Source organism: Benincasa hispida, chromosome 2, assembly GCF_027475165.1.
Source record: "Benincasa hispida cultivar pf3 chromosome 2, pf3_genome.v1.1, whole genome shotgun sequence".
NCBI lineage: Eukaryota > Viridiplantae > Streptophyta > Magnoliopsida > Cucurbitales > Cucurbitaceae > Benincasa > Benincasa hispida.
The window spans coordinates 56,482,059-56,494,507 of record NC_143479.1 but is presented as its reverse complement, the minus strand read 5'-3'; the positions used below and the strand labels follow the sequence as shown (position 1 = coordinate 56,494,507).

The 12,449-nt window shown below is 33.3% G+C and overlaps 2 protein-coding genes across 2 annotated transcripts; both read left to right on the top strand.

The window, feature by feature from the left end:
* Positions 1 to 380: 380 nt before the first annotated feature.
* On the top strand, positions 381 to 6,533 carry LOC120071582 (Pectin lyase-like superfamily protein). The gene is made up of 5 exons (XM_039023922.2): positions 381 to 1,359; positions 3,067 to 3,187; positions 4,771 to 5,019; positions 5,551 to 5,704; positions 5,799 to 6,533. The coding sequence occupies exons 1-5, from the start codon at positions 928 to 930 to the stop codon at positions 6,322 to 6,324; spliced, it is 1,482 nt and encodes a 493-aa protein (XP_038879850.2). The 5' UTR covers positions 381 to 927; the 3' UTR covers positions 6,325 to 6,533.
* Positions 6,534 to 10,094: 3,561 nt separating this feature from the next.
* Positions 10,095 to 11,744, top strand: JAZ1 (jasmonate-zim-domain protein 1). Its single transcript, XM_039022708.2, has 5 exons — positions 10,095 to 10,503; positions 10,613 to 10,721; positions 10,807 to 11,090; positions 11,209 to 11,266; positions 11,374 to 11,744. The coding sequence occupies exons 1-5, from the start codon at positions 10,353 to 10,355 to the stop codon at positions 11,471 to 11,473; spliced, it is 702 nt and encodes a 233-aa protein (XP_038878636.1). The 5' UTR covers positions 10,095 to 10,352; the 3' UTR covers positions 11,474 to 11,744.
* The last annotated feature ends 705 nt before the right edge of the window (positions 11,745 to 12,449 follow it).

The following is a 12,449-nucleotide window of genomic DNA, read 5'->3' as shown; positions in this document are numbered from 1 at the left end:
TCTCTGAATTTCAAATTTTAATATTTTTTATCCAAATTTTTCATTAAATATTCACTTTCAACATTGATGTCACTTTCTATTAATGAATTAAAAGTGCTTATGAAGTGAAATTTTAAATTTAATTTTAAAAGTTATAAAATAATGAAACTTAAATAAATAAATATATATATAGTTTTTAACAAGTTTTAATTTATTAACCGAAACTAATTCTATCAAAGAAAAGTGAATATTTAGTGAAAACCAATGTTAAAAATATAAATCTTAAAATAGAGAAACCATACTGTCTATTGGTCCGATGTAAATTCTAAGAACTTTGTCCCTTGAAACCTAAGAACACTTAATAATCGTTTCCATCCATCCATTGCATTGCTTTAATGTGTAACTAAGGACACTTAGTAATTGTTTCCGTTAACGCAAAAATTACATAATCTAAATTCGAAGGGTCGTATAGCAAAGATTGAAGTAGACATTTAACCTAAATTACTATAAAGTACGATAAATCGAAACAAAATAGAAGTAAAGATTCTCCTTTCTATATTATTGATTGTAGATAATTAGATCTCTCAATCTGCCATGGTTGAACTAAATCCGCAGAGTCCAACTCCCATCGATTAAACTTGAAAATCTTCGCTTGGAATACACTCAATCTTTGCAAAATCGTAAGTTTCACTAATCTTCCAAGAATTTCAACCTGATTTTGATCACTAACAGCTCACCAAATTCCGTCACAATCCCTCTTCTCCGATTCCCCAATTACTATTTCCACTTAACTTCTCGCTTCTGAACCCCAAATCCCCTTTCTAGATCTCTCCAACAATCGATTTTGCAGAAACCCACATGCCTACAATCAATCCAAGCCAACCCCATCTCTTAATTTTGCTCATTGATCACTAGTTTTGAGGGAAAACCCAGTTTGGGATTGTTGTAATGATGGTGGAGACTTCGATTCTTGGTGGGCGGTTCAATAATCAGAGGATTGACTTGAAGCGATGCGTTCCGGCTTTCTTCTCCACGTACAGGACGTTGTTCACAGTGTTCTGGATCGCGGCGGTTGCCACTATTTTTCTCTGGCAGAGTACTATCGGCGATGGGTTCTTCTTTCTCCGGGGAGTCTCAGCTCGGCCGTTGCCGAAGCTGAGGCCGGTTGTGTTTAATTTGACGGATTTTGGAGCAGTTGGTGATGGAGTGACATTGAATACCAAGGCCTTTGAGAAGGCTATTTTGGCTATTTCGAAGTTGAGAACCAAAGGTGGAGGACAGCTTAATGTGCCTTCAGGGCGTTGGCTTACGGCTCCCTTTAATCTCACTAGTCATATGACTTTGTTTTTGGATGAAAATGCTGTTATATTGGGAATTCAGGTGTGTTTTTCTTCTGAATGCTGTCTTACAACTTGGATTTGGTTGAATTTTTTGTTTGAAAGGCCGTGTAAGGAGTTAGTTTCGGTTAGATACATGATGATGAGAAGAACTTGATGAAATAGTTGGTTTCGTCTGTTTAAACTTGGTTTGGATGCTAATCAGCCTGTTTGGACTTGCTATTGTTGTTAAAAGTAGGTACTCAAGGTCTCCTATGTTAGAATACCTTGAATCTGCTATTTAGTGCTTCAAATGACCAAGCACTGGTCTTGTTGGCACCTCTGCAATTTGTAACCCAGAACCCAGTGCCTCCGAATACTAAATAGGATTTTGGGTAGGGTTTAGAGAGGATATATAAACCTTTTAACTCTATTGACGCCTCTGCCATTTGTATTATATGATATTGCTCTATCCATCTATTGGTAGATGTAGCTAGCACAATTGTTAGTGAACCACGTAAATCTCGGTGATCTTTACCGTCCATGTTTTCTTGCTTTCATTTGTCATTACATAACATCCTGGATGGATGGATAGATAGTGTTAAGAACCTGCACTCGGCCCACCCTTCTAACAAGTTTCACAATCAATAAGCCAGAAAAATATCGAAGAGAAAAGAGCAATTAATAGACAGAAATAACACCAAAGCTTCTTATTGAACTCCCACTCTTAGTCACCCACACTATCCAGACTCCTTTCACACGAAACAGAAGAAGATTACAATCGGAAAACTCAGAAAATAAAAGGACTCAAACAACCCAGCCGGAGATTCGAGAGACGCTGGGAGATCCCTCCATGAAAATCGACTCTTCCCTATTTCTTGAGTATTTTCTGCCTGCCCTTCGATGCCAGCCTTCTCCCCTTTTTGTTCATCCTCTCGTGGTCCCTACTCCAACGACCTCTTCCATTTTTTCTGTTGAAACCATGTCTTCACCTCCCAATATTCCCTTAACCGAATTCAAGTGTGAGTTTCCCTTTTTGCCCCTCCTTTTATAAATAAATACTTTAGGAGGTTTTACAGATAGACATGATATCCCATAGAATTTGTGCAATCAATTGGAACATTGTGTTGATTCTTAGATTCACCATAACATATGGCCAATTAGTAGTAGAGTAGTATTGATACTGATCATGAATCACTTTTGAGACTTGGTGAATTAAACGGAAAAGTGAAAATTCTTAGTAGGGATACATGGTTTGGGCACGTATATTTTAGTATTCTGAAAAACAGAAGTCTATGATTAGTTACTGGAGAGCCAGACCATTTTCCATTTCATAACAATGATTGGTTTAAACTTTTTCATGTTACAAGAGGCCGTAGGAGGTTGTTTCGGACAATAGATTAGGTGTACAAGTGCAACTGTATTAACTCTGTTTTTTACTGGCCAATTATCTGCTTGAATCGACTCCTTTTGAATGTCACTATTATTGTATTCATATCTCTATCAGTTCTCCTATTTTTTTCATTGAAAAACGTTAATGGAAATGTTAAATTGATCTCCAGACTCTTAAAGCTTTTCAAACAGCAATTTCGATCGTGTTATCTTTTGTGGTTTTTTTGATACTTGACATTTATCTAATGTGCAACTCGTCAGACATCGGATTCTAGTTAAACAAATGGATTCTTTCGAACTTTTGTTCAACGTGGTTTAAATACTGTGGGTGAGCTTCTAGCTATGGGTTGAATTACGGCTAATCTTATTCATGTTACAGGATGAAAAATATTGGCCACTGATGCCTCCTTTACCTTCTTATGGGTATGGAAGAGAGCACATTGGACCTCGATATGGGAGTTTGATTCATGGTCAAAATCTCAGAGATGTTATGATAACAGGTCAGATTCGTCGCCATTTCTTTATTTAGGTACATTTTTATTAATCGCTGCTTTGGAATCTGGACTTAAAGATATCGAGAAAGTGAATTATTATCATTGGAGAAGAGGCAGATGCAGATAATGAATTGCAATTAATAAATTTCTGCAGTTTCCATGGATACCTGTGGTCTAACTTCTAGTTACTCGAGCATGATTATGTAGAGATACTGGAGGTAACTTAGTGAACATTCAAATCTGGATAATAGAAAAAGCTGCTTACTACCAAAGTGGGTAGACGAGGAGTGGGGAGAGATTGGATCAAGTAAAAAAGCAAGGAAAAATAAGGTGCAAAAGAAAACTCATTATTTGAATTCATCTTCTATTTACACTTTATCTATAAGGGAGGGAAAAAAAGCTACCAAAAAAGAAAAGAAAAAACAACTGTGATTCATTAAGGAAAATAAAAGTTGTGGTAATTGGAGAAAATGGTAGAAACACTGATACAGACATGAGAGATAGATAGGACACAACACAAACACTAACACATCATTCTTCAAAAATCTAGGACATGATTACGGAAAAGACGGGTATTAAATTATATATTTTTTAGAAGTATGTATCATCTTTATTTTAGAATGAAATTTAATGTTAATCCGTATATGTTTTTTTTTAAATTAATTTATTTATTTATAAACCAAACCTGAAAATTTTTTACTGATGAAATTAAAAAAAACTAATGCTCGGAAGATAAAAATTCTACAAGGGAGTGAGAAAAAGAAAATAATGATTATAATGGAAGAATATAAGCAAAAGCAAAAAAGGCATAAAACTTGAAAAGAATATCAAGCAAGAGTTCACCCAGAAAAGTCCAACAAATAAACACCCATTCTGAACAGAAATTGAGTCAAAAGCATAACACAAAAGGACATTAAAGTACTACTGGATTGCCAAAAAGATGAGAGGACGACGAAGAAGAAGCCAACAGCAATGAAAGATCATAATCTCCTCCACTCTAGAATAAAAATCTTCGATCAAAGACCAAACTGAAAGCAGCAAATGAATCCACTTAAGCCCGAAGTTGACTTGAAATCCTGGAATAGTCAAACAGAAGGCCATTCGTTGGGGAAAAAAACAATTACTCACGAAATTCATAAGAACTTATATAGCATCAAAATTTAAATCTTAACTTGAGGAGACAAAGGATGAATTTCTATCATTTGTAATTTGCCTACCTTTATTAAAGATGTAAACTTGAGGAGACAAATAAGTTCATGCATATATATAAAACAAATGAGTTTGACATATTTTGCTCTAAAATATATCATTTTCTCCCTATATTATTATGAGTTTGTTTTGTACTTAATACATGTCTAACAATGTTGAGCCTATATTGAATTTGTATATCATACTAACAAGTGTACAAAATGTGTCTAACAAGTGTACAAAATGTGTCGAACAAGTGTTCGACACATGTTGGACACGGAACTGCTAACCAAACAGAAATTTGTTTAATATGAACTAAAAGACAATACAACCATCGATACAGCGGAAAGGCCTAATGTTTAATGTGCGACTTCTGATAGTTTATATGTCATGACTTACAGGGCATAATGGTACCATAAATGGACAGGGGCAAGCATGGTGGAAGAAATATCGCCAGAAGCTACTTAACCACACAAGGGGCCCACTCGTTCAGATCATGTGGTCAAGGGATATTGTGATCAGCAATATAACTTTGCGCGACTCTCCTTTTTGGACACTTCATCCATACGACTGTAAGAATGTAACTATCCGGAATGTAACAATCTTGGCTCCTGTACATGATGCACCAAACACAGATGGAATAGATCCTGGTAAACTTCAATGCTTTGTTTATTTCATTGTCCAAATGGATGCTTGATTCATTATAATTACGTGCTGCTGTATATTATACTTAGAGTAGGTTAAGCTGTTCCTCGAGCTGACATCGATAAATTGCATCAGTTTTTCTTTTTGTTTGAGATGGGTACTAGATACCTCAAATTAAGAAAGCAAAGACCATGTCAACTTTCCCCTTAGATCAGATAACTTTGTATGTAGAAGATGAAGCTGAAACTCAGTTATCTAGACTCTGTGGTACTGGCTTAATGATGTCAATAATTATTGAGTTTTTAGGGGGTCGGATGATTGACAACTCCTGGTTGAGTTTAAGTAGTTCCGATTTGCAGCTTAACCTTAAATTGCTGATAAACAAATTCCACTGGTTTAAACGGTGCGTATGTTAATAAGTCATCTCTTAAAAGATCAACTTTAATAGTCTAATGTTATATACATTTAGATGTATGCAACTTGATATATTGTCATTTGATAAGGTCTTGCCTCATTCTTTGTATTGGCATAAACAGATTCATGTGAAGATATGCTGATTGAGGATTGTTACATAAGTGTTGGAGACGATGGTATTGCGATTAAGAGTGGTTGGGATCAATATGGCATTGCTTACGGGCAGCCCTCGAAAAACATTCGAATCCGAAACGTCATTCTTCAGTCTATGGTTAGGTGAGAAAGAATACATATTGAATGCTTTCATGTGTTGTTTTTCTTTTTCATTCTAGATGGTAACTGACTTGTTATTTTGGTGGAAATTCCTCAGTGCTGGTATATCAATTGGTAGTGAGATGTCAGGTGGCGTATCGGGCGTCACTGTAGAGAACATAGTGATTTGGAACTCTAGGCGTGGTGTTCGTATCAAGACTGCTCCAGGAAGAGGAGGATACGTGCAAGACATTACTTATCGTAATCTAACCCTTGATACTGTTCGTGTTGGGATCGTCATAAAGACAGACTACAACGAACATCCAGATGAAGGATACGATCCAAAAGCAGTTCCAGTGCTGAAGGACATAAGCTTCACAAGCATCCACGGACAGGGAGTTCGTGTACCCGTCCGAATGCACGGTAGCGAAGACATTCCAGTGAGAAACGTGACATTCAGGGACATGTCAGTTGGGATAACATACAAGAAGAAACATATATTCCAATGTGCATTTGTTCACGGACGAGTGATAGGAACCATCTTCCCTGCTCCTTGTGACAACCTCGACCGTTACGACGAGCAGGAACGACTAATTAAACACTCTGCCTCCCAAAATGCAACCGATATCGATTACGACTTTTGAGTAGCTAGCTCATTTGATTAAAGCACTGAATACTGCTTCTTTCTTGTTCTTTTTCCCACCAGTTAAGCGTTCTACAATGTCTATTTTATGGCTAAGATTACAATTTTGTTTGCTGGAGTTGTACATAACAAAAAAAAAATGAAGAACAGAAAAAAACCCTTTTACTAGAGAGAGCAAACGATGGAGGTTGAAATTTTTGAGTTGCTTTATGTCTCTCTTTTGATTCTGTTTCAGTTTCTCATTGGTGCAAGAAAAAACCGAAAAGCCAAAAAATTGCTTAAATCGATCGAAACTACTCGTCGGTTCGGATTTAGGTCGATTGGGCGGTTTCAGGTCTCATGTGATTGGTATGGCCCATGCTCCTCAACTTGGAGGTAGCAGAGTTTGGTGGTGGTGGGGCTATGAAAGGATGTTGATGCCAAAGTTGGATGGATTTTTAAAGGCAATTTTCACATTCTTTTTTCTATTAAATTAAACTTTCTAGATTTAGATCGTGACTTATAAAAGTAGCAATATTAATAATAATTGTGCTAAAAAAAGTAATGTTAATAATAATAATAATAATAATTCCAAGTGCCGTGTGAAAAACGAGTAAATGTCCACTTGAATATTTGAAGATGAAAATATCAATTTTGGTCCAGTTACTCTAAGTTTATTTTCATTTTAATTATTATACGAAATATCAATTTACACCTCTAAAAAATCATTTTAATTAATATACTTTTAAAATTAGATAATTGTTTTAAATAACAAAACAGTTAGAAATATTTTCAAATATAGCAAGATTTCATTGTCTATCAATGATATTTTACTATAATTGTAAATAACTTGACTCATTTTACTATATATGAAAACAACCCTTTAAAGCATCAATTAAAAATATACTTTTAATGCTTCAACATGATTAATGTGTGACAACATACTATACATAAACTAATGTAACAAGTTCTTTCTATCTCTCGTCGTTTATAAAATGAGCATAACTCGATTTGTATTATCGACTTTGTGATTGGAGGTTCGATTTTCCTATCATACCTATGGTAAATTTATTATAGTAATAATAATAATAATAATAATAATAATAATAATAATAATAAATGTAGTTTGATTTTAAATGTACGTTCATTTTATAAGAAGTTATTTTTCATAAAAGGCTTTCAAATTATTTCAAGTAATCTTTAATGCTTCACTAATTGCAATTGAGATCCAGTCATACTGGCTCAATGCATACATACTGAGTAAGCCACACGTTTCTTCTAAACTTCAATCATCACAAAAAAAAAAAAAAGAAAAAAAAAAGAAAAAAAAATAATGTTGTTATTATTATTATCACTATTATTTTATTGAGAAGTCTTTGAAGTTGAACTCAAAATTTAAAGTATCGATGTCAACAGAAATATCGAAGACTTAATTTTATGAAAATATCGATGAAAATATCGATTTCGATGGATATTTCTTGAAAAATTATACAAACAAAAAATTTAAAAATAAATTTAAATTAGTAAATAAATAATTTATGATTTCCAAATTAATATGTCTATTATCTATATTAGTGGCATTTTGATAAATTATTTTTGTGTTTCGTGAATTTTTCTACGATATAATGGAAGTATCGATTCATTTTTCATGTCCATATCAAACTCATGAAAATGCAGAAATATGGAGGAAATATCAATATTTCGACAAAAAATTAATATTATGGTTGAAGTACCTTTTTTAAAAGAAAAAGGAAATAATAACAAAACTAAAAAACATTGATATCATTAAACGAATCAATAATATAATTTAACAATATTGCATTATAGACTATAAGAGATATTTTATTTATAGGTTTGGCACCTAGAGTCGTACAAATTGAATTTTGTATTTGTTCTACTTTGATTTATGTAATTAGAAATGCCTGAATTTAGTTAATGTACTTTTAATAAAATTTTGAATTAATCGTGAATTTTTATTTCTTTGTGTTAAGTTTTTCTAAAATAAAAATTATTTATTAATCCAGTCTTTATAAAATTTTGAAGACATATTGTTTTTTTTTTCAATGAAAATTATTATAATTTTTTGTTATGAATATTGATTAAAAAAAACTAACAATAGATTTAATTTTTATATTAATTAAAAACTACATTGATTAAATTATAACACTTGAAAGTAAACAAAATAAAATGAGACAGATATTTTTTACATTTGTAAAAAAATTTCCTTTTTCAGTCTCAAAATTTTGAAAAACCAGGTGTATTTAGTCCGTATATGTTTAGTTCTTAAATTTTTAAAAATATATTCAAAAAATTTGGTAGTTGTCAGAAATAGTACTCAAAGTTTTCCACCTTTAGTAAATAACACTATTTTTGGCCAAATGGTTTAGTGACTCGTTCCAATACATATCGGTACATATCGGTCAAGATGAGATCAAAACAAAAAATTTAGCTTCTTTTTAATTGTTCATCCAGACCATTAATTTTCTTAGACTTTCCCAAAGCTTGATGAAGATCAGGACTTAATATTATAGTGTTTGTCTTCTCCAAATCTTACTTAATCTTTACAATGTAATCTTATCAAAATTTCTATTCCTAATTCAAATCTCCAATCCAACTCTTGATTTCCTCTTTGTACTCTTTTCGATTTCCCTATTTCAATATGACCCTGTTCGATAATTTTTTCCGAATATTGTATTTAATCCTTTTCAAATGCTTATCACATATATAATACTTGGGAAGATTACTACAAAACGTACAAAATAATATTTAAGTCTTGATTTTCGTTCTAATCGAGATTCCATTGAGAAGGTTCAAAAAGAGGGGATTGAATGTACCATTTAAAGAAATCAAATTTTTATTTTAATTTCAGCATCAATCGAGGTGAACCAAGATTAGCCATTAAAACAATAGATAAAAAAAAAGGTGTTATTTATGAAATGTGGAAAACGTCAAAGGCTATTTGTGACAATTTATGTAAAAAGTTCCCAAACTAATTTTTTTATACCGTCATTCTCTCCTTTTCTTCAAAAGAAAATATCTCATCGTTATAAAAAAAAAAAAAAGGAAAATCTACTTCGCACTCTTTTTAAATGTATTCTTAAAGAATTGAGAAAAACGTAGGATCTGTTTGGTCGGAAGTTTGAAAATAGAAATTTAAAAAACAATGGATTCAATGAAAATAGGGTTGTATTTTATGTTTTCAAATATGTGTTCGATAACAGATTTTAAAACTGGATTCTAATTTAAACAATGGTTTAAAATGTGTTTGACAACATGATATATTGTATTTCTAAATATTTTTATCTTTGTTTAATATAATTATCTAATTTAAAATTCAAAATACAATATAAGATCAAATGAATATTGTTTTGAGAATTTACATAGAATTCGGATGGTCTGTGAAATATATATTTGCAAAAAGATATGGGTGTGTTTTAAAAACTCGAAGCCCAAAAAAAGTAGGGATTAAAAGGTAATTTGAGGGTAAAATTTAAGCACGCGGAGAAGATAATATAAATCGAAAATCATCTATAGAAAGAAGCAAAATGACGTATTTGCCCTCCAGATAAGTAGCTCTTATCAACAAAGTACGTGGATTGGGTGGTTCAAATATTCAAGAATGGGACCACACGTTTCTCAACCGTGGACTCTGGGTCCCACCAAGTAATGGCAATACTCGTAAATAAAATGTCTTTTTAAGGGCAAAAATACAAAATTTATTCAAATAACACAAAGAACACGTGTTGAAAATGCTACACCAAACGATTAATATTCCTCTTTTCTTTTTCATTTGAAGGAAACCGCCAAGTTAAAACCCCACATATTCCTCGTGCCTTTATTATTTTTATTTTCCAAATTTTATATTAAATTAATTCTGATTTTAATTTAATTTCTTTTTTTCTTTTTCTTTTCTTTTTTTCCTTTTAGGTTTTTTCTTTATAAAGACAAGACAGATATTAAAAATCTTAAGCCTTCATCGGGAAATTTTCATCTTCAGTTTCAAGATCCTAACTTGTTTTTCATCTTTAATTCCTATTTTTCTTCGAACCCATGTCGAGTTCTTCGGGATTCTCTCAGGTTTCTTCTCAAAGATCGCCGTCGAACTCGCCGGAGAAGCTCGGGTTTGTTCCCGCCGGTACGATGCTCGTTTCCGGCAGGGATTTGAATCTGGGTTTCTCGCCCAATCTCCGGCTAAGAACTGGTGAGGTTTTTTTTTTTTTTGCTTTCGAATACATTTTTTTTCCTTTCTGGGTTGGATTTGAAATTTATTTGGGAGAAATTGGGAATTGAAATTAAAATTGAAATTTCAGGGTCGGTGCCGGAGTTCTTCCACTCGCCGGAAAAAATGGCGAATCGGAAGTCTTTGGATTTGTTTCCTCAAGAGGCTGGATTTGGTAACTCAAACGACGTCGATTCAAGGTATGAATTGAACCGAATTCTCCACCGTTTCTTGTTCATCCTTTGAGGAATTTCTTGTTTGATGTAATCAATTTGTCGTTTTTAGGGTTTATAAATCTGCTACAGCGGCGCCTCTAACTTCCCAAATGACAATTTTTTACGCCGGCCAAGTTTTTGTGTTCGATAACTTTCCGGCGGACAGAGTCGGCGACGTTATGTTTCTAGCCAGTCGAGAGAGCTCAAAATTAAAATTCCCTACAGCCGCCGCTGTCGCCGCCATCGCTGCTGGCCAGCCCGTCTTGGTCGGAACTCCAGCCGATTCTTTGAGCTCCACTTCCCCTGTTTCCACTCGGAACCAAACTCCTCCGCAGCCACAGCCCGTTCCTGGAGGTAATTAACTCCAAAATCAACAAACCCATATCTCGAATTCCTTAATTTTCCATCGCCGGAAGTTGAAGATTTCGTTCTTGTTTCTTCCGATGATTTAAGTTGTTTCCCATTTCTGCAGCTCTTCCGATGGCTCGTAAAGCTTCGATTCAGCGTTTCTTGGAGAAGAGAAAAGACAGGTGGGGTTTGAATTTCTTTTCTCTGAACCAAAATTCATAATTTCTTCAAATTATATCCCCCATGGAATGGAAATCAATGGATTTAATTTGCTTTGTTTTTGAAACAGGCTAACTCTGAGAGCGCCGTACCAGAGCAGCTGCCCCGCACCGAGCAAGATCGCCGGCGAGAATTCATGGCTGGGTTTGGCGGTGCAGCCGCAAGATTAGTATTAAGAATTAAGAAATTTAAGTAGAAAGAAAGAAATTAAAGAAGAAGTTTTTTGTTTTTAGATTAAAGAATGGAGTTTGTTGCCATTTTTGCTTAGGCCTCTGTTCTCTTTTTCTTTTCTTTTTGCTTGTTGCGGATGAAAAGCTCTGTTTTACGGAGGCCATGGTTGCTTTTCTTCTTAACCTTATCGATTCCTTTGGTCGATATCTTGTAAAACTAATATTTCTTACTTTTTATTCTTTAATATTCACTAATATTTTCTTTTTGTAATTTTCTTTCATTACTCTTTTTTAGGTGTTAGAGATTGAATCTCCGACCTATTGAATAGCACATGCCGGATCATTATATTAAGTTTATTTTGACATATTATTCAATTATTTTAGGTTTTATATCCGATATTATTGTTTTTTTCCTTTTGTTCAATTGACGATATTTGAATGATATAGGCTTTGGTGAGATAGTTAATGTTATAATTCGTGAACATGGTCTAATTTTGATCAGAAAGTTCGAATTCTCTAGTAATTTGGTTGACTTTTCGAAATGAATTTTTATATTCTTTGTTGGGAGCAACGTACTTTTTACATACATATATTTTCTCTCCTTTTTTAGTTCACTCATTTTCTTGTTCTTTTCACTCATGCTCATTCACTTTTCTTCTCGTTTATACTCTCACACCTTTTTTTTTTCCTTATTTGTGTTCTCGTTCGATTGTTATATTTGTCGTCACTTCGAGTGCTCTTACTTTATTTTAGAAAGGAGCAAGCAATAGATGAGAAAAGGAAAGAGATAGAAAAAAGATATTAAAAATGTCTGGAAACGGTATTACATTTTATTTTGAAAAATTAGGTCAAATTTCATTTTGGGCTCGATTGTAATATCTATGTCAAGTTAAAGAAAAACGAGGCAAAATGTCATTTTAATTGAAATGCTTTTGATAAAAAGAGTTTAAATATACTTGAATGTATTTTAATAACT

Bases quoted from the DNA above. Each gene is read 5' to 3' on its own strand.
- LOC120071582 (XM_039023922.2), top strand. From the start codon at position 928: ATGATGGTGGAGACTTCGATTCTTGGTGGGCGGTTCAATAATCAGAGG. The intron at 1,360-3,066 runs GTGTGTTTTTCT...TTCATGTTACAG, and splicing joins CTGTTATATTGGGAATTCAG to GATGAAAAATATTGGCCACT. The intron at 3,188-4,770 runs GTCAGATTCGTC...CATGACTTACAG, and splicing joins CAGAGATGTTATGATAACAG to GGCATAATGGTACCATAAAT.
- JAZ1 (XM_039022708.2), top strand. From the start codon at position 10,353: ATGTCGAGTTCTTCGGGATTCTCTCAGGTTTCTTCTCAAAGATCGCCG. The intron at 11,091-11,208 runs GTAATTAACTCC...CCATTTCTGCAG, and splicing joins GCCACAGCCCGTTCCTGGAG to CTCTTCCGATGGCTCGTAAA. The intron at 11,267-11,373 runs GTGGGGTTTGAA...TTTTTGAAACAG, and splicing joins TTGGAGAAGAGAAAAGACAG to GCTAACTCTGAGAGCGCCGT.